Source organism: Diplotaxodon limnothrissa, linkage group LG7 (assembly GCF_057381915.1).
Source record: "Diplotaxodon limnothrissa isolate DT_005_m linkage group LG7, D_limnothrissa_male_GT1.1, whole genome shotgun sequence".
In the NCBI taxonomy this organism is placed as follows: domain Eukaryota; kingdom Metazoa; phylum Chordata; class Actinopteri; order Cichliformes; family Cichlidae; genus Diplotaxodon; species Diplotaxodon limnothrissa.
This window is the reverse complement of record NC_140602.1, coordinates 9,572,205-9,599,285: the sequence shown is the minus strand read 5'-3', so window position 1 is coordinate 9,599,285 and position 27,081 is coordinate 9,572,205. Positions and strand designations below refer to the sequence as shown.

General features: G+C 39.8%; 2 protein-coding genes across 2 annotated transcripts; both read left to right on the top strand.

Moving 5' to 3' along the window:
• Positions 1-3,483: 3,483 nt before the first annotated feature.
• LOC146627772 (arylsulfatase A-like) lies at positions 3,484-14,818 on the top strand. The gene is made up of 8 exons (XM_085359167.1): positions 3,484-3,763; positions 7,502-7,742; positions 7,879-8,097; positions 8,440-8,609; positions 8,892-9,016; positions 14,044-14,171; positions 14,255-14,357; positions 14,449-14,818. The coding sequence occupies exons 1-8, from the start codon at positions 3,543-3,545 to the stop codon at positions 14,739-14,741; spliced, it is 1,500 nt and encodes a 499-aa protein (XP_085215293.1). The 5' UTR covers positions 3,484-3,542; the 3' UTR covers positions 14,742-14,818.
• A 2,168-nt stretch (positions 14,819-16,986) lies between these two features.
• LOC146627771 (arylsulfatase A-like) lies at positions 16,987-24,582 on the top strand. Its single transcript, XM_085357345.1, has 8 exons — positions 16,987-17,207; positions 21,344-21,584; positions 21,716-21,934; positions 22,733-22,902; positions 23,305-23,429; positions 23,901-24,028; positions 24,114-24,216; positions 24,296-24,582. The coding sequence occupies exons 1-8, from the start codon at positions 16,987-16,989 to the stop codon at positions 24,580-24,582; spliced, it is 1,494 nt and encodes a 497-aa protein (XP_085213471.1).
• The last annotated feature ends 2,499 nt before the right edge of the window (positions 24,583-27,081 follow it).

The window sequence follows — 27,081 nt, the reverse complement described above, 5'->3', positions numbered from 1 at the left end:
GTGTGGTTTCCTAATTTTATTCTGACAATATCTGTAATAGTCATCATTTATCACAATAAGAAACTGCATGTGCCTTAATTTCATGATGAAAACCATGAAACAATTCTGGGTTATTTATCACAAACGCTTATTCATCACAATCACTACACCTTCTCTCACGAGCAACTTCAAAGATATTGCAATTTGTGAACTGCAAATGTATTTGCAAGATGACGAGGCGATAGAAGGCAAGGTCGTTTATAGAAATTTTGCTGTCAGAGCAGAGTGAAATCAAAGTATTGGGAGCTCTCCATGGTTCTGAAATATATATTGATCGATCTATCAAACTATCTATTGTGTAATATGATAGATTTTTTTCTTCCTGTTATTCCTCATTAAATCGGATGCATCAACTGATAGAGAAAATAATCTTTTCTCTCTCAAAATCACTTTTCAGTGGTTGAGGAAATAAGGGAAAATGTGATCCCATGGCGCCCACTGGTGTTAAAACAGTTTATCTGCACATTATATCGCAGATTTACACAGGCGGCGTGCCCAGGAACACTGCTCCACAGTCCTTCACAGTTTAACTTGCAGCCTCCGACCATTAATATTGTGTGAAATGACTTTGAACAAGGTGAAAATGAGTTTTTCATAAAAATTATTTTAGTGTTGGCTTTTATCCCACTCACCACCTGCTGTGCCTCCTGAAGATTCAAATAAACCGTAAGATTTTATAACATGCAGAAAATTGTAAGAGTTTCTGATTCTTAAGAAAAGAGCGCACGAGGTGGGGAGAGGGGATAAAAAGGTATGGGGATTAGATCTCCTTGCAGGCATGAGGCTGGCTCCTCTCTCTTGTTTTTGTCCTGTGGGATGACAGCGCATGGTGGGATTCATTGTCTCCATGAGCTGTGCAGGGTTGTTTTGTACAACACCTCTGTCTGCCTGAAGCTCTTGCATCATATACACGTGCATGCCTTTTCGAAGAGCAAGTGCAAGAACACACACTTTGTTTCCACAGACTGTAAAAGATTTTTCAAGCCACACACACACACACACACACACACACACACACACACACACACACACACACACACACACACACACACACACACACCCTGTCATGGGACATTAATTCTGATTAGTTTTTCTTGCGGGACAATCCATTTTATATGAAGATGCCCAAATTTGAATCCCAAACAATGGACACTGCTTCGGAAACAGTCCCAGACAGCTTGGCAACTGATGCTTAGCTCATGTAGGGAGACACACACACACACACACACACACACACACACACACACACACACACACACACACACACACACACACACACACACACACACAGAGAGAGAGAGAGAGAAGCACACAGAAAGAAGTGGGGGTAAGAAACTTTTTGCAGCCTCAGCTGATTCAAGCTGCTCGTTTTGTTCTGTGTTGTTTCTGACAATGGTTTTCATTTACTCGCAATAAAAGGTCAGAGCAGTCATCTTTTACTAAAATACAGTGCAAGCAGCCTGTGTAGTGCATAGACTGTCATTTGGCTCTCCTGCTTCTTCTCTGTAACTCATGGAAAACCATTAGATGGGTCTGGAAAACACCCTCAAAAATTTATTATTAGTTGTGGCAAAGGTATACCAGTCATTACTGAATATTTGCTTCTAATGATTTTTGCTGTAGGCTGTAGGTGCTCCATTAGCTCTACCAGACTAATGACTGACTCATTGTTTACCTGAGCTGAGCATGACAGCTTTACTAGATTTTTCTTTTTGTCTTAAATGTAAAATGAACATGTTCGATGGAAGAGCAGGGGCATCACTGCCTCCCTTCCAGGGTTGTTGTTCCCTGCAGAGATCGTTAGAGTGCTCTGTGTTGGAGAAGATTAGATGAAGGGAGCTGCTGCAGCAAGGTACTGTTTTAAAATCTCCAACTGACTGTTGTTTTCTTTGTTTTTCCATCATGCAACAGCTTGTTTCTCCCTTAGTTTCCATGTGTGCATTTGTGTAGGCGTGTGTGTTAGCTGACTTTTGCTTAGTTCAGTGGGTCATGTGCTACACACATAAGCAGACAGTGACATGAATGCACACACGTACATATGTCTGCACACAGAACTAATCACTGTGGACTGTTTGATGAGTGTGAGATTGTATTAAGAAAATAGTAGTTACAGAAAGCACAGAGCAAAGACCAAGGAAACAGATGATACAACTGGATCTCTAATTAGGCATCTTCATCCCCTCTATCCCATTGCTTACCTCTCTCTTACATATACAGCCACAGTTGCTGCTGAATGTAGGTCAGCACTGTGGAGAGATGTGAAAGTGAATGATAAATCAAAGTATCTATTTCCCTAAGGCTAAACAATAGTGCAAGGCAGCATGCAAGCTAACGGGTAGACATATCACAAACACCATTGTGCATCAGGACTTCAGAGGAGTTCACAGTGACTTGATCAAATGATACATACCCCACTGTAAAATGTACTAATTTATGCTTTTGGCTCTAGCTTGTAACCTCCCACTTCCCCCCATCACCATCAGAAATGCCACCATCCTCCCCCCACACACAGACTCACACCAACTGTTGACTGGAGAATGTACAGCGTATATTAAATGTTCTCATGCCTGTGCTATGTTTGGATTCTTTTCACACAATGCCACCTTATTTACATGCAGGGAGAGCCACACTTTTGTTTTCATGTCCACCTATCTGAAGCATGTATATGAGAATACATAAACAAATAGCTCCTGGTACCGTCTCTACATCAGAAAATCAGCTGTGACATTAATTTCTACTCATACTGCTGGCTTCTGCAGTGATGCACCAGTGATTTATTTCTCCTCTTGCTCGTGTAATTGACCAGGTGTCAAGTCGAATCAGTGGCAGCAGCCAACCTTCCCACAGAGGACGGTAGCTCGACCGCGAGACCTCAGATTAAGAATTTTAAAGAGGAGACAAAACATGACAGAGGAACACCTCTGACCAGTAAATTACTCAACTGCCTTTCTTAGGACATGTCTGTATGATGCAGTGTGTTTACTGTTTTGTGTCATTTGGTTAATGATAATTATGATTGTGTATGTATGTATTTTAGTGTTTTTATTTTTGTTGCTTTTGTTGTTCCATTGAAAATAAAATGGAACAACAAAATCCGAAAGATGATCATTTCAAGCCATGAACAAAGGACAAACAATTTTAAAACCTTTGTGAAAGGTGTGATTGTGTGCAGTCAGTTAACCTATTAAATCTGGACCTAATTCACTATGCAGAACTTGGGGATTTAAACTAAAAGTCTTCACATTGGGTGTTGAGCTGTAAGAAGGAGAATAGGTTGTAAAAATATATATTAATTTAAATGTTAAAAAGCAGAAATTAAAAAACAAAAAAAACAAAAACGGTTGTGCGCTTTAGTCTAATCTGATGCTTAAGACTACATTTCCCAGCATTCCGTGACATAACCGGCGTGCAGCCGTTTCCGGCCTCTGGCACGTGACGTTCTATTTTGTTTTTAAGAGATCTGCCGCTTCCTTATTATCAGTCAGACTTAAAGACGGAAAAGCATGGGATCCAGCTGCTTCGCCTTTTTCGGTATTTTACTTTTGTGCACCTGCTCGGCTTCACCGCCGAATTTCGTCCTCCTCTTCGCTGACGATTTAGGTTTCGGGGACTTGGGCTGTTATGGACATCCTAGTTCACTCACTCCCAACCTGGACCGCCTGGCAGCTGAAGGGCTCCGATTCACAGATTTTTACAGCACCTGCCCCGTGTGCAGCCCGTCCAGGTACCAGTGTAATCAGTACTGACTGCGTGTGTGAATAAAACGTGCGTTATTGTGTATACTTTGTGTTCTAGATTACAATCAATCCAGCCCTTTTTGGACACTTAATCACTTTATAGAACTGTTATGGCATAATTGTTGCAATTTCTGCTGTCCCTTTGGCCTAATTCCTGGAAAATAAATGTTTAATCTCTATGAGGATTTTACATTCATACATAGATAGATAGATAGATAGATAGATAGATAGATAGATAGATAGATAGATAGATAGATAGATAGATAGATAGATAGTGAAGGAAACTGTTTCCAGGGCCTACTCCGTGGATCGGCTTCCTCCGAGGCGTGGACGTCTATCAGCAGAGAATGTACCTTCACCTATCAGCAGAGAATGTCCCTTAGTCTGTAACACAGTCAAATATATTCTCAAGTAATATTCAAGCATGCCATTCAGCGTGTTAGTACGAGCAGCTCGGGAGCAGCTTGGGAGAACAAGAAAACAGACTGCTTTAGATTGTCTTCCCAAAGTGACTCAACTTTATTCACAAGTACAACAGTTTATATAGAGGGTAAAATTCATGAGACAGCAGATTTATCAGTTTAAACCAGTACAGACCAAGATAAGGGAGCATCTTCCTGCCCTTGGGTGAAGAAGCATCCTTTGTGTAGTTTATTAGTTCAGCTACAATTGTGATTATCTCAGCGACATATTTTCAAGGCACAAAACGAAGAGTTCTTTCATTAGTGAAATCTGAAACAAACCATTTGGCCTTCAACAGGCGTCTAAAAGATTAAGAAACTAATGTAGCTGAGGGAGTGATCTCTGTGGTATTTCAACCTTGTTGAATGACAGAGTTTTCCTGTATAATGTCACTATAAAACAATATCCAGTAAATGCTCCCATGGTACTAAAATACCTAACAGATAGATAGATAGATAGATAGATAGATAGATAGATAGTCAAACAAAAAAATTCAATTTGATTAAATTAGATTACAAAGAAAAACCTTAACAGAAGTGGGAAGACCTGGGAGGGCATGTCAAAAACAGGAAATGTTTATGATGGGCAAAATAACAGTGACATTGGATAGAGAATGGAAACTAGTTTATAGTTTCAGTTGGCAACTTCATTAAACTACATAGGATTTTTTTCTCTGTGTGTGTGTGTGTGTGTGTGTGTGTGTGTGTGTGTGTGTGTGTGTGTGTGTGTGTGTGTGTGTGTGTGTGTGTGTTTTTTGTCTTCTTCAGCATTAAAGCTGTTTTTGAGTTCAGGTTTTTTCTCCCAGGTCCCGCGTATTGGGTTCATATGACAGCTTTCTTATAGTAAGAGGAAGAAAAAAAAAATCTTGACATTTTTGTATTTCCTGGATGGTATGGATTTGATTTATGTTCATGTGTATGTGTATCTGTGGGTTAGCGTGCAAGCTAATGAGCTATGCGTGACTGCAATGAAGAAAAGCGAGCATATCAGCATTCTCACAAACTGATGTTTGCCCTTTACTTTGATGCAACGTTTCCTGCTGCAGAAAGCAAATTTTCAAATGATGTATTAATAATGAATATGAATAATAATTCAGTGTCCAATCTAACAGCCCTAGGTCAGTGGCTCAGTTTTACTCTCCCATGTATATTTTTATTGGGCTGCAGTGTGAGAAAAATAAACCTTTTATTTTTTAAGTATTGATATAATTTAATTTATATATTTATTTTCTATAAAATATAGAAATTATCCAAAATAATGTTACTTCAAATAAGTATGGTCTAGTATACCCCATGCTCCTGCTTCTTGCAGGTATTGCTGCCATATAAGGTAGGACAGCTGCGGAGAGCCTGTAATTTAAACATCATAGATTGGTTCAATAAAATTATAATGAAGCACCCAAATGAAAAAAATGATTGCATTAGATTTTCTTTTTTTAATAATTGAGTTCTTTGAGTTACTTGAATCGTTGAAGCCTTGATGGATAGATTGACAGATGAGGTCAGGCAGGAGTCTTCTTGGACTATGATAGTAACAGATGGAATTGTGATCAGTAGAAGCAAAACAGAAGAAACAAATGAGCGGAAGACAGGCGGAAACGTGAACATGGAAAACAAGGAGTAGAGGTAATAAAGATGGAGAATACCTGGGGTCAACCATCCAAAGCAACTGACCGTACACAAGAGTGTTAAAGAAGAAAGTGCAGGCAGGGTGGAGTGGGTGGAGATGAATATCAGGGGTGATTTGTGATATTTGTGACACCAAAAAGAGTGAGTGGCAGTTAGATATCTTATGATTTCATTGGGAATGAATGTTAAAGATGGAGCTGGAGATGCCAGGCAGGAGAAAAGAGGAACATGCATTGGGTTGGTGTGACAGAAGGGATAGGGTGAGATGGAGGAAAGCGATCTGCTGTGACAACCCCTAAAGGGAACAGCCAAAAGAAGAAGAGATTGCTATTGTTTTCATCAAGTACATGAAATTTTTCTTGGGCTGAAACGATTGATCGAGTAATTCAAATAATTCAATTTTTTAAAATTCTCAACACAAATTCATTGTTTTGATACTTCTTTTAATGGAACAACTCTGTAGGGCGGCGATGTATAAAACGATATAAACACGAGCGTTTCACCCACATTCGCGACTGAAGACAGACCTACAATACAAACGTATTTAGGAGCAGTGTGTAAATAAACATTGTGACAAATATTAACCACACAGCCTCCAATTTTACACAAAAACACAGAAAACATGTTTCTAGTGTCCAAAACAGCAGCACTGTTCCTGTACTCACCATTAAAACCATTAAAACCTTTTCCTGGAAAAAACTAGCGGGAGTCCTTCACCAAAGCATCTGATCAACGCCGACGTGAATAAAAAGTGAACTTTGTAGCCTGCAGAAGTTGTATTAAAATATGCAAATGAACTGTTAACTTAGTCTGATACCTGACTGGTTAAATTATACGGCGTGCTGAAGGCTGTCGGTGGTTTTACATGGAAGCATACCTGCAAGAGACAGGGGGGAGTCTAAAGGGGGGCATGGGGTATACAAGACCATAATAATTTCAAGCTTTCGTAACATTTTTCAGATTGAAAGTGAAATTATATAAAATATTGTGTTCGTTTCATTTCATTAAAATGTTAAAATATAAAAATAAAAGCTTTTCTCACAGGCTAATATAAATGTACTTGGGCAGTAAAACTCTTAGCCACTGACCTGAAGGTTGTTAGGCTGAACACTGAACTATTATTAATCTTAATTATTAACATCTACACCAGGGGTCCCCATTCTCAGTCCACGAGGGCCGGTGTCCCTGCAGGTTTTAGATCTCACCGTGGGTCAACACACCTGAATCACATGATTAGCTCATTACCAGGCCTCTGGAGAACTTCAAGGCATGTTGAGAAGGTAATTTACCTGCAGGGACACTGACCCTCGTGGACTGAGATTGGGGACCTCTGATCTACACCATCATACATCTGTTATGGCGCAAATGTTGTATGCAGTAAAACTTTAAGACATTGCAATTTCTAAAATGGAAACCAATGAGCAGTTCATTTTGAAAGACCTGTGCTCTGTCCCTTTTGAATATTTGTTATTGCTCATTAATAAGACAAAGGTATTTCTTATCCAACTACTCGATTAATCAATAGAATAATAAATAGATTACTCAGTTACTAAAATAATCGATAGCTGCCTAGTTGCCTTTAAATGTTTCCACTGCTCTGTTAATTAACTGCCTTGTTTGTTGTTTTTTTCTAAGGGCATCATTGTTGACAGGTCGCTATCAGACCCGGTCAGGAATCTACCCAGGTGTGTTGTACCCAGGATCTATAGGTGGTCTTCCTCTCAATGAGACCACCATCGCCGAAGTGTTAAGGCCCCTGGGTTATGCTACAGCAGTCATAGGAAAGTGGCACTTAGGGCTTGGACACAATGGCATGTTTCTTCCAACCAAGCAGGGCTTTGACCATTTCCTGGGGATCCCATACTCCCATGACATGGTCAGTGTGTTTCCAGTCTGTGCTACTTAAAATTGTCTTTTTTTTCTTTCTTTTTTTTTTAAACTATATTCACTTTACTATTCTTCACTCTGTACTGCTGTCTGTTAATTTTTCTATCTTGTCTTTTCTTCCCCAGGGCCCCTGTAAGAATCTGACTTGTTTCCCTCCAGATATAAAGTGCTATGGAGTGTGTGATATTAACACTGTAACCGTCCCGCTAATGCAGAATGAGGTCATCAAACAACAACCCGTCAACTTCCTGGATCTGGAGAGGAGTTACAGTGACTTTGCAACAAACTTCATAACCACATCGGTTGAGAAAAAACAACCATTCTTCCTCTACTATCCAACACATGTGAGCAACAAGAGCAATCTGAAGAAAATGCATGAATTAAAGTGTGCAAAATCAACCTTTGAGTGCAATCAATGCCTAAAAATGTGTTTTCATAATGGTAAATATCAACTACTGTGCATGTCTGAGAGTTTTTAAATTGGGATAATTTAAACATTTCCTAGTCCTCTGTAGATAGATAGTAGTTACTTTCCAATGTGTTCGAATTTGTCATTTAAAAGACATCCCCAATTATTCAAATTTCAGTATTTTAATATGATCAGTCACTTCTAGAATATAAATATGCGGCATTGAAAGAGTCAATATTTCAAACAACACTAATAACCACTTGTTTTCTTGCTTCAGCACACCCACTACCCCCAGTATGCAGGTATAGGGGCAGCTGGACAATCTTTAAGGGGTCCGTTTGGGGATTCTCTGTTGGAGTTTGACAACACTGTAGGCCACCTGATGGCAACTCTGGAGAGGACAGGAGTGATCAACAACACATTGGTCTTCTTTACATCAGACAATGGGTTAGTTTTCAGGACTTGTTAACATTTAGAAATTAAAAGATTAAAGAAGTCCAGTTGCCTTCTTGTCAAACTCTTAAAACTACCACACATAACTTAGAGACAACAATGATGACTGAAATGCGCTAGAGTTTTGGAGTTTAATTCCTCATGCTGACATTTAACCACCCTCGAGAAAATTTTTTTCCTCTGTTCAGTAGTCAAGTTCCTAGAAATCTTTGCACTATTGCGATATTACATTTATCTTTTTTCTTAATGGTGTCTGCTTTCTTTCTCTACATGTAGGCCTGAACTGATGCGTATGTCCCGTGGAGGCAACGCTGGTCCTCTGAAATGTGGCAAAGGTACCACATATGAGGGAGGCATGAGAGAACCTGCCATCGCCTACTGGCCGGGAATCATCAAGCCAGGTGAGGACATTTTAGTGGTCTGCAAAAAGTCCAGACTACATCCTGCTTCAAACTAAAATAAATAAATAAATAAAATCCTGACCCATCCTTGATCTTGCCACACAGACCTCAGTTTGAGTACATTTATTTTTACCTGTTACTGCTGACCATATTCTAAAGCAGAAAGATGGTGTGGTTGTTGGTGTCAGACAGCTTGCTCTGAGTATTTCATGAACTACTGATCTGCAGGGATTTTCCTACATAGTCATCTGTAGATTTATAAAGAATCGTTTAAAAAAGAAAATATCAAATGAGGATCAGTTCTCTGGGAAAAAATTACTTGACTTGACTTTGCTGTTCCTAGGACTGTGCTCTGCCTGCTAGAATCTTGCACTCTGCTGTTATTTGCTGGATTGTCTCAGGGGCATCTTTACACAGCCTGCACCTGGGGTCTTGCCTGGTGTGGTAGAGCCAAGCCGCTATGCTTCTATGGATCTTGTGCTGAGAGTAGGATTTGGGTACTGATAGGATTTCTGTATGTCAGCCACTTCCTCTATTTGCCTGTGGTACATACTGTGCAAGGGCCTGTCATTCCATGATGGTTCCTCCTCTTCATTGTCTCATCCTGGATTGTGGTACTGACACTCACTAATCCCCGCCCTCCTTCCTTCTGCTTGGTGTACAGTTTCAGGGTGCTGGACTTGGGATGAAACCCTCCATGCATGGTCAGGAGCTTCCTCGTCTTGATGTCAGTGGCTTTTATCTCCTCTTTTGGCAAGCTTATAATCCCAACAGGGTACCTGATCACAGGCAGGGAATTGGTGTTGGTAGCCCGTTCTTGTTCTTACCGTTCAGCTAGCTCCTCAGGACTTGCCTGACCCTCTGCAGGTACTTGGTGGTTGCAGATTTTCTAGTGGCTTCTCTGTGATTCCCATTTGCCTGTGGGATTCCTAGCTATCTGTAGGTATCCTCGATCTCTGCAACGTTGCCTTCTGGTAGTTTGATCCCCTCACTTCTAACAAGCTTCCCTGTCTTTGGCTACGTTCACACTGCAGGTGAAAGCGCATCAAATCCGATTTTTTTTTTTTTTTTTTTTTTTTTTTTTTTGAACCTATGAGACCCATATCCGATCATGGTATGACAGTGTGAACGGCACAAATCCGATATTTTCAAATCCGATCTGGGTCACTTTCGTATGTGGTACTAAATCCGATACATATCTGATGTTTTAGAAAGCGACTGCTGTTTGAATGGTCAAGTCGCATTAAATCCGTCTTTTACGTCACTGACACAAGACAGACGCCAATTATCAGCGCCGGAGAAGCACCCGATAAGACATCACGAACGCTTCCTGGCCATCCAGCGTAGATGTCAGTGAAACTGTTGGGAAGACAACGTTGGAGAAACGTGAACATTTTATTTGTACTGTATAATCTGCAGATTCTGACAGAAATCTGCAACTATCCTTTGAAGCACCGCTCCTCTCTAAAACAGCAATAAGGATCATTATTAGGCTATTTACATAATAATGTAAATAACAAAATAACTTAAAGCAAAAATTGGGAAACGTAAAGTCCGAAGTCTTTATATTAAGGGCCATCTTGGTCTAAACAGAGCGCGTTGTGTGTGACGTCTTCTTTTGCGCATGCGGGCCGCTTTGAGGGTTCACACTAGAGCGTGTTTGCTGTCGCATTTTATTTGTAGTGTGAACAAGCAGACAAAAAAATCGGAATTGAGCATTAAGACCTGCAGTGTGAACGTAGCCTTTGTTACCATCTGACCACACTTCCCCAATCTGGACGACATTCCGATGTCCTTGCTGTAGTTCCTGGTGGTGTTGATCAGTGAATCGATATCTCATTCCCTCTTGGCATACAGCTTGATATCATCCATGTAGAGGAGGTGGCTGACGATGCTCCATTCCATAGTTGGTATCCATAGCCAGTCTCGTCATTGGTTGTTCGCTGGGAGTTGGATGGGACTCATTTCTTCTGGATGTCCTTGGGGATCAGGACTGTCCAGCCATGAGTTAGCCATTCTGGGTATGTCTCATTAACTAGTAGCTGGTTCATTTGTATTGCCAGATGCTCATGTAGTACAGTCAGCTTTTTCAGCCAATAGGCATGAACTATGTCATAGCCTGGTGCTGTTCGTACTGGAGACCCAATCTTGGATGTTTGCCACTGTGATGGTTACTGGTCCCTGTTCAGGGAGGTTGCTGTGATCTGCTCTTGGATCCTCTAGCCAGTGGGCATTTCCATTATGGGTTGCGTCCTTTTCCCACATGCTCTTCCAGTATTGGTCTGTCTCCAGCCTTGGTGGAACTGTTCTCATATTATTCCCCTGCCAATGAGAGTACACCTTGGATGGTTCTGTGGAGAACAGCTGGTTTATTCTCCTGCCTTCTATTTCTTTGGTATACCTCTTCAAGTGGCTGGGCAAGGCTGTGACTCTTTGCTTGGCAGTTTCCAAGACCCCAGGTATGGACAGCTTGACGTACTTCTTAGGCACCTTTCTGCAGCTCACCTAACCCTATTTCAATAATAAGATTGCATCTCTTTTTTTCAGTATCAAAGTATATTACCATTAATTAAAAACAGTCTTGGGAAGGTGACATTCCACTACAGTTTACAGAATACATGCTGCAAAATGTATTTTGTAACGTATTCCGTTAAATTACTCAATGAGAGTAACATATTCTGAATACTTTGGTTACTGAATATATTATCAAGCTTTTTACAACTACTTGAATGTACTATTGCTGTGTGAATTATTACTATTACTGAAGGATACTCGCCACATCAATACCAACTAGATTTTTAAATCTTAATATAAAATGAGTGACAGTAGGGTGGATATTAGGTAAGGCTGCACTTTTTGCAGCGATCTCGTGTAGAAAACTATTCAGCGCGTATATAAAACAGTTCCACGGCTCCGAACCATAGTAAAGGGACCTCTGGCTAATATGTTGGTTCCGTGTCAGGCCCGTAACCAAAAACTAGCTTTACTTTGTTTTTTTTTTGTTTTTTTTTTGCCTGTCCCGTTTGGCTCTTTTGCCATCAGAATTATTGCCTAAAGGCAAAGAAAGATGCCCAACAGATTTACTTTACCAAATTGACCATCCCAGCCTTGCCATAATGGTCCATTTGATTCACCTTTTATTGTTTATTTTATTTTCACTTGCTGAATACGGGACAGACTTGACTGGGGGAAAGAAAGGGAGAAAGAAAGAGGGAAAGAGAAACAGCTGAGAAGAGGGACGGGGGAGAAGGGCAAAAAACAAAAACCAACAGAATGAGCAGAAAAAAAAAGAAAAAAAATGCATATATCGATCACCTGTTGAGAAAGAAAAAAGAAAACAAGCAGAAGAGAACAAGAGTAATAGAATAAACAACATCACAATGATATATGGGAATATGACAGTAAATACTAAATATTAAACATTATTGTGCAGCACATAAGATCAACAGAACACAGTGTGCTTTGAGGTAGGAGCCAAAAAGGGTGTAGTTTGTGGGTGTGATCACCCGTGTGTACACCTGTGAGCATGGACGCGCTTGTTTTTTTTTAAAAGGTTCCTTCATGTAATGATCTGCTAGAGGGTGTGGGGGGGCCACAGCCCCGTCCTCCAGGGCATGAAGCAGGTGTGGAGGAGATCAAAACTCCAGACATCCAGAGGCCCCCAGAACACAAGAGACCAAGGAAGACTAACAGAGGGGCAGCCGCGCCACTGTCCCAGAAAGAGCTGAGGAGAGTCCCAGATGAGGGCTCACTCAGCAGCCGCGGAGCAGAAGCCAGGGGGAGTTGCAGTGACGCGCCCGTGAGCTCCGTCGGCAGCCAGCTGTGCCTGAGTGACCGAGCCCCAGGCCGAGAGGCCGGGGCCACCCCACCTCCGAAGTGGCCCGAGCGAGCCCCAGGCTCAGGGCCCTGATAAGCGGCCGCCAAGGAGTGAGCCGGTGTGTACCTGGACGCCCATCCCCAGACACAAAGAACCACCAACGCACCGATGTCTGAGGGAGTCCGCCACTGGCAGGGGAAGTGGTGGTGGGGGGAGATAGGCCTCCAAACCTTAGAGGGCCTGAGATGTCTCCAGAGAGGTGGCGTCTGATACCCAACCTGACATATAGACACAGACATACAGGCACACACAGATACAAACATCCATTCCCACCCTCATGCTCTCATATGCACTTACTCCACACTCAACCAACGTGGAGACAGACATAAAGAGACGCTGTACACATGATCACACTCCCCAAGCGTACTCTACGAACCGGGTCTAGGTACCCTTGCCCCTGGAGGGGGGAACTGCACCCAGACCCAGGTGGTGTTACCCTTTTCCCTGCGGTGGGGAGAGGCAGACCGCCCCGACTCCGCAGCAGCAGGGAGGCCCCACACTCCAGACCGCAGTCGGACGGCCAACTCCTCCTCCTTACTTTGTTTTTTGGGTCAACTTTGCCAGCGTGAGACAGAGAGAGGCATTGAAAGGCTGCTCCAATGGAACTTACTGTTTAGGAGAAAAACACGAACACAGTGTACAGTCAAGTCTTAATAGCTTACTTACAACTGGGCTACACTGCCCATGCGGCTACATTCTTTAGGGCTATGCCTGTAACACTCTGCCTATTGCCTTCACATTAAATTATTTTTTTGAACAATAATTTTAAAAAATATTATATCACGTCATTATGCGGGCCGCAAGTAGAGGTGACAGGGGCCACGAGATTGAGACACAGGCATTTGAGCCTCTTATTGCGTGTTTTGTTTGGGTTTTCACCGGCGTCGAATTACCAAAAATAGAGAGGGGACAGCCTAACATATGAAACAGGAAAAGACCGCAGTGTAATCTCTATTTCAACAAAGTAACTGTATTCTGAAGACTACCTTTTTAAACGGTAACTGTAACGGAATACAGTATTTTAAATACGTAATGGTGGTACATGTATTCTGTTACTCCCCAACACTGATTAAAAATAATTTATGTACATGTAGCCTTTTAGTGATTGCTGTTTTTGTTTTTTGTTTTCTTATGAACAAATCTATTGAAGGTGTTACTCATGAGATGGCCAGCACTCTAGATATCCTCCCCACATTGGCGCGCCTGGCAGGAGCTGAACTACCACAGGTGATGCTGGATGGGGTCGATATGACGGATATCCTTGTTAAACAAGGAAAGGTAGGAGCATTGTATTTAAAGTTGTGCAAACACTCAAATAATGGAAAAACCAAGCTCGTGTGTATTTTCTCTGTGTTTTACAGAGTAAAAGGGAAGCCATGATCTTCTACCCTGTAGATCCCAGTGAAAAATATGGCCTCTTTGCTGTAAGGCTGGGAAAATACAAGGCTCACTTCTATACACAAGGTACTACGTGTCATATTTTGAATATTGCAAGTTCACACTGTCACAAGTTTTAGTTGGTCTTAATTCCTGCCTGTTCATGTTTGTACATCAGGTGCTTTCCACAGCAGTACTACACCAGACAAAGACTGCCCAGAAACAGCAGTCTTCAAGGCTCATGACCCTCCTCTGATATTTGATCTGGAGGCTGACCCATGTGAGCATTATGCTCTGCCAGTAGATACACCTGACATCCAATCTGTGCTGCAACAGGTCAAGACAGTTAAGGAGCAATTTGAATCCTCCATGGTGTTTGGAGAGAGCCAAGTGGCAAAAGGAACAGACCCCAACCTCGAGCCTTGCTGCAACCCTGAGTGTAGCCCCAAACCTAGCTGCTGTCAGTGTTGATGAGAAAAACTGTTACAGCTTAAGGAAGGAAGGGAAAGTTGGACTAAAGTGCTGCTCTCCTGTGGAGAGTTTTAATTACTGGAAATGGAAAATGAATGTAAAGTAAATGTGCTCCCTTAGTGAGGAGATGATTTTCTCAAATTTGATACTGTTAAAATTATAACTAATGTTTAACAGTGTACTGTATCATCTTTCTTCTGTGCTGTGAGTATTGTTTTATTTGATTTCTAATTTCCACTCAAGGAATTCTTGGTAAGCCCTTTTCACTCATAACATCATGAGTTAACTAAACAATGAAGACAACAATAAAGTTTCAGACATCAATCATATATTTTCAAGATGTATTTTCAAACCCATGAAAAGGCAAATGATTTTTTTGTTTCCGTTGAAACTCACAAGTCTTTGTTTTGAAAGATACAAGATCAGATATGTTGTTCTGTCACATACTCTTTTTCATTTACTCGCAATAAAAGGTCGGAGCAGTTGTCTTTTACTAAAACACAATGCAGGCAGCCTGTGTAGTGCATAGACTGTCATTTATCCATAGTGGCTCTCCTGCTTCTTCTCTGTAACTCATGGAGAACAATTAGATGGGTCTGGAAAACACCCTCAAATTTATTATTATTTGTGGCAAACATATACCAGTCATTACTGAATATTTGTTTCTAATGATTTTTAATGATGCTATAGGTGCTCCATTAGCTCTACCAGACTAATGACTGACTCATTGTTTACCTGAGCTGAGCATGACAGCTTGGCTAGATTTTTCTTTTTGTCTTAAATATAACATGAACACATTTGATGGAAAAGCAGGGGCATCGCTGCCTCCTTCCAGGGTTGTTGTTCCCTGCAGAGATTGTTAGAGTGCTCTGTGTTGGAGAAGATTAGATGAAGAGAGCTGCTGCAGCAAGGTACTTTTTCAAAATCTCTCACTGACTGTTGTTTTCTTTGTTTTTCCAATCATCCAACAGCTTGTTTCTCCCTTAGGTTAGCACTGTACAGAGATGTGAAAGTGAATGATAAAGCAAAGTATCTAGTTCCCTAAGATGGCAACAATGGTGCAAGACAGCACGCAAGCTAACTGATAGACATATCACACACACCATTGTGTATGAGGACTTCTGAGAAGTTCATAATGACTTGGTCAAACAATGCTTGCATAACCCTAGACTTTCCTAAACTCCATTGTGTAAAATGTAATAATTTTATGTGACTGGGACTAGCTTTCTAACCTCCATTCCGACTTGCCTCCATCACTATCAAAAACATTACCTTCCTCCTCACACACAGACTCACACGCACAGTTGTCTGTATGCAGAACGTACAGCACATATTAAATGCTCCCATGCCATGTGTTTCTTCTTTTCACATGATGCCAGCTTGATTACATGCAGGTAGAGTCGCACTTTTGTTTTCCTGTCCACCTCACAGAAACATGTATGTGAGAATACATAAAAAAATAGCTCCTGGTACTCTCTATCATCATCAGAAAATCAGCTGCCACATTCATTTGGATGGACAGGGGGATACATACTGGACTTTGAGGATAGAAACAAAGTATCGAACAGCGTTAGTATAGATCTGATACTGATACAAGTGTTGGTATCAATACTATCGATATTTGGATCAATCTACCCACCTCTATACTTTAAAAAAATTCAGCAAGAGGGCTACATGTCACCAGCAGCTTCACATTTTCTCTCTCTATAGCTGGATGGTGCAAAAGGACGCAGCTCCTGTCCCTCTCCTCCTCCCTCAGTTTGCCTCATCATCATTTTCTGATATTATAATTTACTTTAGAATAGAATAGAATGCCTTTATTGTCACTATACAGTTGTACAATTTGTGGCCTTGCAAAATGTTTCAAAAACCGCGTCTTGGTTGTTTGTAGAGCTGCAACTGGCCCACACGCGGCGACTCTTGTGGTTATCAACTGAGTGAAGAGCCGTGATGCATTTATACAGCCGTATTTCGCACATCACTATGACAGGCGGAAGAAGAAGTAGTTCCTGCCAATCATTTAGACAGTCCCAATAATATAGTTACTTTCCACTGTGTTCCTATTAATCACAAATTACAAATTTACCACAAATTTCCTAAATATCGATATTTTGAAATAAGAACTGAGTCTAGATCACAAATATTTGCTATCGGAAGAATCGATATTCCCGTATCGATCCGCACATCACTGTTTATAGGGATCTGACGCTTCCTTACTATCAGTCAGACTTAAAGACGGAAAAGCATGGGATCCAGCTGCTTCGCCTTTTTCGGTATTTTACTTTTGTGCACCTGCTCGGCTTCACCGCCGAATTTCGTCCTCCTCTTCGCTGACGATTTAGGTTTCGGGGACTTGGGCTGTTATGGACATCCTAGTTCACTCACTCCCAACCTGGACCGCCTGGCAGCTGAAGGGCTCCGATTCACAGATTTTTACAGCACCTGCCCCGTGTGCACCCCGTCCAGGTACCGGTGTAATCAGTACTGACTGTTGGCGTTTGTGAATAAAACAGAAATCAATCCGAGACTTAGCTCAACAGTTTTTTAAAAACTTTAAAGTAATGAAAGTGGCCGTGAAGTATGTTAAGGTTCTGTTATTCATTTATTTTTTGTTTTTTGTTTTGTTTTGTTTTTCAAGTCGATTTGATCCTAAATTATTCTATGAAGTTGTAACTGACAAATTATTAATGGGCTCATTAATAAATAAGTCATTTTAATGGTAGACTGCGTTATTGTATATATTGTGCATTAAATAGTTCTGCATTAATCCACTTAATATCTTTGTAGAACTGTTATGTTATATTTATTGCGGTTTCTGCTGTCCTCTTGGTCTACATTCTTGAAAAATAGATTTTTTAATGCCAATGAGCATTTTACATTCATAACTAAAACATATATAAATGCCTCTTTGCAAAAAAACTGATTCTGAACCTCATGACACAAATGTTCCTCCTGGCTTAAAATTGCTTAATATCATTGACGAGATACGTTTAACATATGTTTCAAAGGTTATAGGCCAACCAGTCATTTCTAAGAGTTTATTCTAGCAGTTCCAGCCAACATTGCTCTCTTCCAATTTGTCCTTAACTTCATCTCACTCTTATTGCCTGTTCTTATTGTCCTTATCTTCAACTTCATGCTGCTCTGTTGTATGTTAATTGCCACTTGGGGATAAATAAAGTCTTCTGATTCTGACATAGCTATTGAGGTCTTATAGTAATATAAAGTATTATTAAAATGGGAGAGGAGTAACTTTCTTCTAAAACTGAGTATTCTTGGTTTGAGAAATGGAAGATTGAAAACTTTTTCCAGTAAATTAATAAAAAAATAAAAATACATTTTTTTTAATTTAATTAAGAAAAAATCAACAGAAAAGAGGGAAGACTTGGGAGAAACTGAGAATGGGGGGCTAAAAAATACTGAGACGTGTCAAAAACAGGAAATGTTTATGACGGGTGAGATAACGGTGGCATTGGGGAGAGAATGATTGGACACTAGGAAGAGAACATCAGAGTTTAGTTTCACCTGGCAACTTCATTCAACTACAAATAATGCTGTAGTCCTGTGCTTTGATGCAATGTTTCCCGCTGCAGAAAAAAATAGTGTATTAATAATGTATTAATAATCAATATCAATAATATTCCAGTGTTCAGTCTAACAGCCCCAGGTTTGTGGCTCAGAGTTTTAGTCGCCCATGTATAATTGTATTGTGCTGCAGGATGAGACAAAGAAACCTTTTAATTTCTATATTTGTAAGTATTAATATAACTTAATTCATATTATATTTATATTTTCTATCATCTAAAAATCCAAAATAATGTTACTTAAGCCTTCAAATAAGTATGGTCTCGTACACTCCATGTACCCCCACCCAATGCTTGTTGCAGCTATTGCTGCCATATAAGATAGGACAGCTGCTGACAGCCTGTAATTTAAACATTGTAGACTAAGACTAAGTTAACATTTCATCTGCATATATTATTGTAACTTCTACAGATTTACTTAGATTTGATTGATGATAAGGTGGTTTGATGTAGGACTCCTGCCAGCTTTTTCACTATAAATGTTTAATGGTGGTTACAGTAACAAGCACTGCTTTTGGGGACCCTAGAAAAAAAAATTACCCACTACACTTGAGGTCACCTCTTGGCAGTGACTCCACCTCTTTGCTCCTCAACATGTGTGTATACAAAATCAATCTTGTAATCAATCTTTTTATAGAAAAACCAGGGCCTACATGGGCTTAATGTAATGCTTGTCATCCACAGGCATGCTCTTAGATATATTTCTATTGCAGGTCTGTATTTAGTAGTAAATGTGTTAAGAGTTGTGATAGAAGAGGTATGCAAAGCTTTGAAGAGCCCCGACACTCTGCCCTTTTTTATTGATCTATCAAAAGCCTTTGACACTGTTGACCATGGCATTTTATCTCAGGGGCCATTAGAAATATGACTTTCAGACCAAACATTTGGCTGGATTTCAAATTACCTTTCCCACCGTGGCAGTATGTGCAGCTCAATGGTCTCTCTTCCAGTTTTTTAAATGTCACCAACAGAGTGCGGCAGGGTTATTTACTTTTTATGTTAATCACTTGGGACAAAATCTAAATGCGTCTGTCCATTTTTACGCAGATGATACAATTATTTTGCTGTTGTGCTCATATTGTCAACGTGGTTTTCGAAAATGACAGTTACCTTTTGGTTGAATACAGTCACAGAGTCAGCTCAGACTGGTTGTAAATGCTGAAACACAAAAGTGCCTGCAGAAAGAGCATGCTTGCAGTACTCCCCTCTCTTGTATCTGCTCAAGGCATTATTATTGAAACTGTGGCCTCATACAAATACTTGGGTTTTGTGATTGATAAAAATCTTTCCTTTAAGCCACATATTGACTTTGAGCATCGCGTCAATATTTGTTAATGACTTGGGACAAAATCTAAATGCATCTGTCAATTTTTACACAGCTGATACAATTATTTACTGTTGTGCTCATACTGTCGATGTGGTTTTTGAAAAATTACAGCTATCTTTTGATTTTATACATTCATAGTGTCAGCTTTGGTTTTAAATGCAGTAAAAAACAAGGTTGTATTTTTCTCAAATACAAAAAGCATGCTTGCAGCACTTCCCTCTCTTGTATCTGCTAAAGGCATTTCTATTGAAACTGTGGCCTCATACAAATACTTATATTATTATCAATCACAATACAATATTATCTGTTTCTCTTGTTGATATCGCCTTTTTTTTACCCCTCCTAGATTATGATGATACAATTTACATGTCTCTGCACATTCTGCCCATCTGTGTACTCTGTTTTATCACGGGGCATTAAGATTTATAATTGGCTGTAAACCTTTAACACACCATTGTACTTTATATTCTTTGGTTTACTGGTCCTTATTGGCCTTACCCAGGATGGTTCATTGGTATCATCTTATCTATAAGTTTGTGGTTTGCTTCCCTGTTATTTATTAGATTACATGTCACATAAATAGTTTAGTCATAGCCTGTGGTCTGGACTTTATTACATTCACCATGCATCAGTTCATACAGAGCTCAGAAAGAAGGTATTCTCCTTTTCTGCTCTGTCGTCATGGAAAACATTACAGAAGCTCTCTCAATTGATTTCACTTGCAGACTTTAAAAGACATAGAAATTACTTCGTGAAATCATTGCTGAGAACCTGTTTTTTGATATGACTGCATAAACATTAGCCATTTGTGCTTTTTTATTGTTTATTTTATTGTTATAGTTTTAATATGTTTGTCCGAAACACATCTCTTTTCTACATAAGACACTGAGTCTACCTGTATAAATAAAGCTCACATAAAATACATTTAAAAAATGAAGCATTTAAACAAAAATGATTTTTTAATTAGGTTTTCTTAATGATTCGCTGCAGCTTGAATTGATAGATCTGAGGTAATGAACATGGATCAGTTTAAATACCTGTGGTTAACCGTACAAAGCAACAGACTTTGCACAAAAGTGGTGAAGAAGAAAGAGCAGGCTGGGTGGAGTAGGTGGAGATTAGTATCAGGGTTTATTTGTGATATTTGTGATAGCACAAACCACACATTATCTCCTATGAGGTGTGGTTTGAGATCAATGACACTAACAAAAAGATATTAGGTGGTGCTAAAGGTGGCAGCGTTGAACAAGACTTTCATTGGGAGTGACCAGCATAGAGAGAATGTAAAATGATTTTTCAGCTCAGATTTAAAGACGGGGGGTGGTAGGTGAGATGGAGGAAAGCGATCTGCTGTGGTGACCGCTGAAGGGAAAGAAGAAAAGATTGCTGTGATTCTTCGATGGAAGAAAAGCTTAGATGACGGAATTAATATTTGAATATAGAGTAATTATTTTCAAATTTCATTAAGTACATGAAATTTTTGTTGCTGCCTCTAAACTTTTACTTTGACATGCAACCAAAGTGATGAAATCTTCCCTACATGTCCTGTAGTTTTTCATCTTCCATTGTTGGATGAATTGATGCAGTGAGTTTCTTTAGGCCGTTTTCCTAAGTGAAGTAAGAGTATTCAAAATTACCCCACTATCTTTTCCACTGTTAATTAACTGCCTTGTTTGTTGTTTTTTTCCAAGGGCATCATTGTTGACAGGTCGCTATCAGACCCGGTCAGGAATCTACCCAGGCGTGTTTTACCCAGGATCTATAGGTGGTCTTCCTCTCAATGAGACCACCATCGCTGAAGTGTTAAAGCCCCTGGGCTACACCACAGCGATCATAGGAAAGTGGCATCTAGGTGTTGGGCATAATGGCATGTTTCTTCCAACCAAGCAGGGCTTTGACCATTTCCTGGGGATCCCATACTCCCATGACATGGTCAGTGTGTTTCCAGTCTGTGCTACTTAAAATTGCTTCATGAAATTTCTTTTCTTTGCTATATTCACTTTACTATTCTTCACTCTGTACTGCTGTCTGTTAATTTTTCAATCTTGTCTTTTCTTCCCCAGGGCCCCTGTAAGAATCTGACTTGTTTCCCTCCAGATATAAAGTGCTATGGATTGTGTGATATTAGCAACGTAGTCGTCCCACTAATGGAGAATGAGGTCATCAAGCAACAACCAGTCAACTTCCTGGATCTGGAGAGGAGTTACAGTGACTTTGCAGCCAACTTCATAACCACATCGGTTGAGAAAAAACAACCATTCTTCCTCTACTATCCATCACATGTGAGCAACAAGAGCAATCTGAAGAAAATGCATGAATTAAAGTGTGCAAAATCAACCTTCTATTGAATGCAATCAAAGCTTTGGTTCATCAGCTCTTTGAATGCCTAAAAATGTGTTTTCAAAATGGTAAATATCAGGATAATTCAAAATTTTCTAGTCCTCTGGGGGATAGATTCTGGTCCCTCAATAATCAATGTGATGTGCAATACCACTGATTTCCTTTCTTATCCCATATCAAGTAAAATCAGAGCTGGTATCAGTGATACTCGTCCAATACCTAAGCTTTGAACAAAAACTTAATGTGTTTGGAAAACCGAAAGTTCTGTATTTCAAACTATATGTTCATAATGAGTACCAGAAATCAGACTTCTTCTTCTTATTGTAATTGTGAAGAATTATCACACAAGAAACAAACAAACCTGAAAAGTCAACTCCTGCATTTTAAAACATTCAGTAAACAATTAAAAACAAATGTGACTGATAGAAAATAATAATAAAGTTTAAAAACATTTTTTTATATATATGTCATTATCTATGTTTTGAAATAAACAATATAAATATCAAATATTTTGAGTTGTTTTTTTTTTTTATTTCTTAAAGCCTACAATGACTATTTTTGATTCTAAGTGTCTGGAAAGGATTCCATCATAAACTAAAATTTTTTTTACCCCAAATTACTAAAATACCAATATTCTAATAGGGGAATTGATTCTAGAACATAAATATCTGGTATCGGAAGAATCAATATTTTAGTATCAATCTTAACAACACTAATAACCACTTGTTTTCTTGCTTCAGCACACCCACTACCCCCAGTATGCAGGTATTGGGGCAGCTGGCCGATCTTTAAGGGGTCCGTACGGGGATTCCCTGTTGGAGTTTGACAACACTGTAGGCCACCTGGTGGAAACTCTGGAGAGGACAGGAGTGATCAACAACACATTGGTCTTCTTTACATCAGACAATGGGTTGGTTTTCAGTTTATTATCATATTTGTTGCTAATCTATGAACTGTATTTATTGTTATTCCATTTTGGTATCTCATTTAATGAGCTTAAAAAGGTGACTGGACTTTATGTTTAAATCTTTAAAGATCAAAGAACACTAATTCCAATCTTTTTTAAACTCTTAAGACTACTGTGACGTGTATGACTGAGACATATTTCATTCAGTGACTTAAAGACAACAATGAAGAGAAATGCACTAGAGTTTTGGAGTTTAATTCCTCATGCTGACATTTAACCACCCTCCAGAAAAAATATTTTTCCTCTGTTCAGTAGTCAAGTTTCTAACAGTCTTTGCACTCTTGTGATAATATTGCATTTATCATGTTTTATTAAATGGTATCTGTTTTCTTTCTCTGCATGTAGGCCTGAACTGATGCGCAGGTCCCGTGGAGGCATTGCTGGTCCTCTGAAATGTGGCAAAAGTACCACATATGAGGGAGGCATGAGAGAACCTGCCATCGCCTACTGGCCGGGAATCATCAAACCAGGTCAGGACATTTTAGTGGTCTGCAAAAAGTCTAGACTACATTATCCTTCAAACACAAAAAATCCTGACCCATCCTTGATCTTGCCACACAGTTTGGTTACATTTAGTTTTACCTGCATGGTTTTTGGTGCCAGACAACTTGATCACCATTCAGATGGTAGGATCAGAAATTGCTATAAATACCATTTACAGCCAATACAGCATTTCAGGCTGTTGGTTGTGGTGCAGTGGTGTGAGAAATACGTTTGGCACCTTAGTACTAATTGAGCATATGTCAAAGCCTTTCTGCGATCAGAACCTCTGAAGACTGTTTGCAGCACCCTGTGTAATCTAATGTATGACTGTAGTTCTGAAGGTGTTGTTTGTTTATTCCATGAGCATTGCCTCTCCCTTTTTCCAGCATCAAAGTATACTATAATGAAAACAAAAATGTAGCCTTTAGTGATTCTTTTTTTGAACAAATCTATTGAAGGTGTTACTCATGAGATGGCCAGCACTCTAGATATCCTCCCCACATTGGCGCGCCTGGCAGGAGCTGAACTACCACAGGTGATGCTGGATGGGGTCGATATGACGGATATCCTCGTTAAACAAGGAAAGGTAGGAGCATTGTATTTAAAGTTGTGCAAACACTCAAATAATGAAAAAACCAAGCTCATGTGTGTATTTTCTCTGTGTTTTACAGAGTAAAAGGGAGACCGTGATGTTCTATCCTGTAAATCCCAGTGAAGACTATGGCCTTTTTGCTGTAAGGCTGGGGAAGTACAAGGCCCACTTCTATACACAAGGTACTTATTAATTATTACATGCTCACACTGTCAAACTTTAGCTGGTCTTGACTCCTGCTTGTTCACTTTTGTACATCAGGTGCTTTCCATAGCAGTACTACACCAGACAAAGACTGCTCAGCATTGCGCAAGACTCATGACCCTCCTCTGATATTTGATCTGGAGGCTGACCCATGTGAGCTCTATCCTCTATCAGTAGATACACCTGACATCCAATCTGTGCTGCAACAGGTCAAGACAGTTAAGGAGCAATTTGAATCCTCCATGGTGTTTGGAGAGAGCCAAATGGCAAAAGGAAAAGACCCCAGCCTCGAGCCTTGCTGCAACCCTGAGTGTAGCCCCAAACCTAGCTGCTGTCAGTGTTGATGAGAAACATTGCTGCAGCTCCTAATGACAATAAAGAAAGGGAAAGTTGAACTGCAGTGCTGCTCTCTTGTAGAGAGTGGAGTTTTAATTGCTAGAAATTAAGAAGCAGTGTAAAGGCAATGTGCTTCCTTAGTGAGGAGATGATTTTCCAAGATTTAATACTGTCTCAATTCAGAAATAATGTTTAACAGTGTACTGTATTTTCTTTCTTCTATGCTTTGAGTATTTTATTCTTTGATTTTTTTTAAAATTTATTTCCACTTCGGGAATTCTTTGTAAGCCCTTTTCACTCACACAATTAGGATTTAACCAAACAATGAGGACAACAATAAAGGTTCAGACATCAAGCATATATTTTATTCATAAGACCAAACCCATGACAAGGCGAATGATTTTTTTTTCTTTGTTTTCCCTTGAACTTTACAAGTCCTTGTTTTTAAAGATACAAGATAAGATATGTTTGTTCTGTCACATACTCTTTTGCTCTAGGTATACAGTGAAGAATCCTGTTAAAGTAATAAAGTCAAAAGTTGATTTAACTGTTGAAGTACTTCTGAGCGGCTATTTTGGACTAGATCTTCAGTGGTTGCTCTTGTGTAGCTGTGTGAAAAGAAGTATTTTAACTAGGCTGTAACAAGATAGAAAAACAAAATCAGAGGCAAGTAGATACAGATCAGAGATGGGTCACACTGTTGGAGCTCAAATGCGATTACTATAATCGGCAAGACACAATAATAGTTTTCCAGTGGCAGCTGACTGAGTCACTATTCAGCTCTAACAGCAGATTGGTCAGTAGTTTGGTTGTGTGTCACACACTAGTGATGTCACATTTCACAAATGTGCCCTAAACGTGCTGCTGCTGAAGCCTGTTTGTAGAGAGTTATGGAGTCTTCAGGAACCTGAATGCCAGCTGTGTGACAGACTGAGATTACACCGTGTGTTAAAACATGAAAAGACACTGAAATAAAATTATTGCAGATCACAGATATTTGTGTGTTTTTCGTTCAGGGGTTTTCATCTGCTCGTGATCTTTTTTAAACTTCTTTTTAATTCATGTACATATTCATTTTCATAACATACTCAACATAAAGGACACAGCACTATCATAGATTTGCTATTGTATATACACGATCTAACTGACAGCAATACATATGTAGATAATACCCTCTCTCCTGCCATGTCAACTTTCAGTGAATCTTTAACACTGAAATCCTGCAAATAGGATGTGTTTTTTCTGCTGGACTGACTGAAAGCAGCATAAAAAGATGCTAAACAGTGTCAGAGAGAACAATGGGGGTGATTGGGGAGGTGGGCTTCAGCTACTCCCACCTCCATATAAGGTGCTTGACTGCAAGCCATGGTTTGACGCTCCAACCTCCTTCATTCACCTATTGTGTGACAGGTGAATGAAGGTATAATTAAACGTGGAAACGCATCCCTCTCCTTGTTCACCATGCTTAAACATTAGATAAATGCCCAACCATTAACAAAAGTGTAAATCTGACATTTTAAAGGTTTGACTCCACTGGAATACCACGTATCAGCAGGACACTCCCCTATCAATCGATCTAGTCATTCCTTTTACCTCATTGAAACTGAAATGGAGATCAGGAAAGCACTGAAAGGCAGAGTTAAACAGTCAGAGATGTGAGAATATGGCTTTTCAGAGGGCCTTAGCTTTCTTTCATCTAAAAGTGGCATCAGCCATATAAAGCACACACTGATCTAATATTTTGCAACTGTACCAGCTGGATGACTTGCTATTGAAGCTCTAAGAGCAGTGCAACTTTGAGAACAGGAGGGAAGTAAATTTGCTCTGTCATTCAGATTTGCTGAGAGTTACTGTCCCTAAATCCAAAATGAATATATCTGCAGAGCAAATGACATTCAAAGTTCATCTGAAGTCAACTCATCGAACCGCTCTGAAAACTGCAGTTAATCCTGTCAGAGCGATACATCAAAAGCAAGAACAAAATTTCCCACCTTCAGTCTCAACTGTGAGCATTTCTTAATTAGTCTGAATGAGGCGCCTGAATGTCTACTCTCTATACATGTATTTACAACACACTACGATTTGTACACAACACAGGGGTAAGCTTGGACCAAGGACCGCTCGCTGTACTCTCTGTCTCTCTCTACTTTGCTCCAATGTCACTATAAGTATAAATTAAATGACCTGTTTTTCAGTATTGAACAAAAACATATATACAGTTAACTCAAACGCCGACGTCTTGATTAGACACCATTCCTTTACTGATTGTTGAGCTGCTTGCCATTCACTTGGATATGTGTATTTCTTGGTGTGTCTGTGTGCAGTAATCCTACTAGCCATGCATTGAAAAGTGATACAGCAGTAGTAGGTACATTGTTTTCATCTCAAAAGAAGAATCTTGAAATAAACAGGTGCTCAGCATCTTAATTTTTATATCATAGAAAAAGATTAACTAAACAGGCAATCAATCCATTGAGATCATGGAAATAAACAAAGAGAAAGGGATG

Excerpts from the sequence above, each read along its gene's own strand:
- LOC146627772 (XM_085359167.1), top strand. The coding sequence starts at position 3,543 with ATGGGATCCAGCTGCTTCGCCTTTTTCGGTATTTTACTTTTGTGCACC. Across the intron at positions 8,610-8,891 it reads TTCTTTACATCAGACAATGG|GCCTGAACTGATGCGTATGT; the intron begins GTTAGTTTTCAG and ends CTCTACATGTAG. Across the intron at positions 14,358-14,448 it reads GGCTCACTTCTATACACAAG|GTGCTTTCCACAGCAGTACT; the intron begins GTACTACGTGTC and ends TTTGTACATCAG.
- LOC146627771 (XM_085357345.1), top strand. The coding sequence starts at position 16,987 with ATGGGATCCAGCTGCTTCGCCTTTTTCGGTATTTTACTTTTGTGCACC. Across the intron at positions 21,585-21,715 it reads TCCCATACTCCCATGACATG|GGCCCCTGTAAGAATCTGAC; the intron begins GTCAGTGTGTTT and ends TTTCTTCCCCAG. Across the intron at positions 22,903-23,304 it reads TTCTTTACATCAGACAATGG|GCCTGAACTGATGCGCAGGT; the intron begins GTTGGTTTTCAG and ends CTCTGCATGTAG.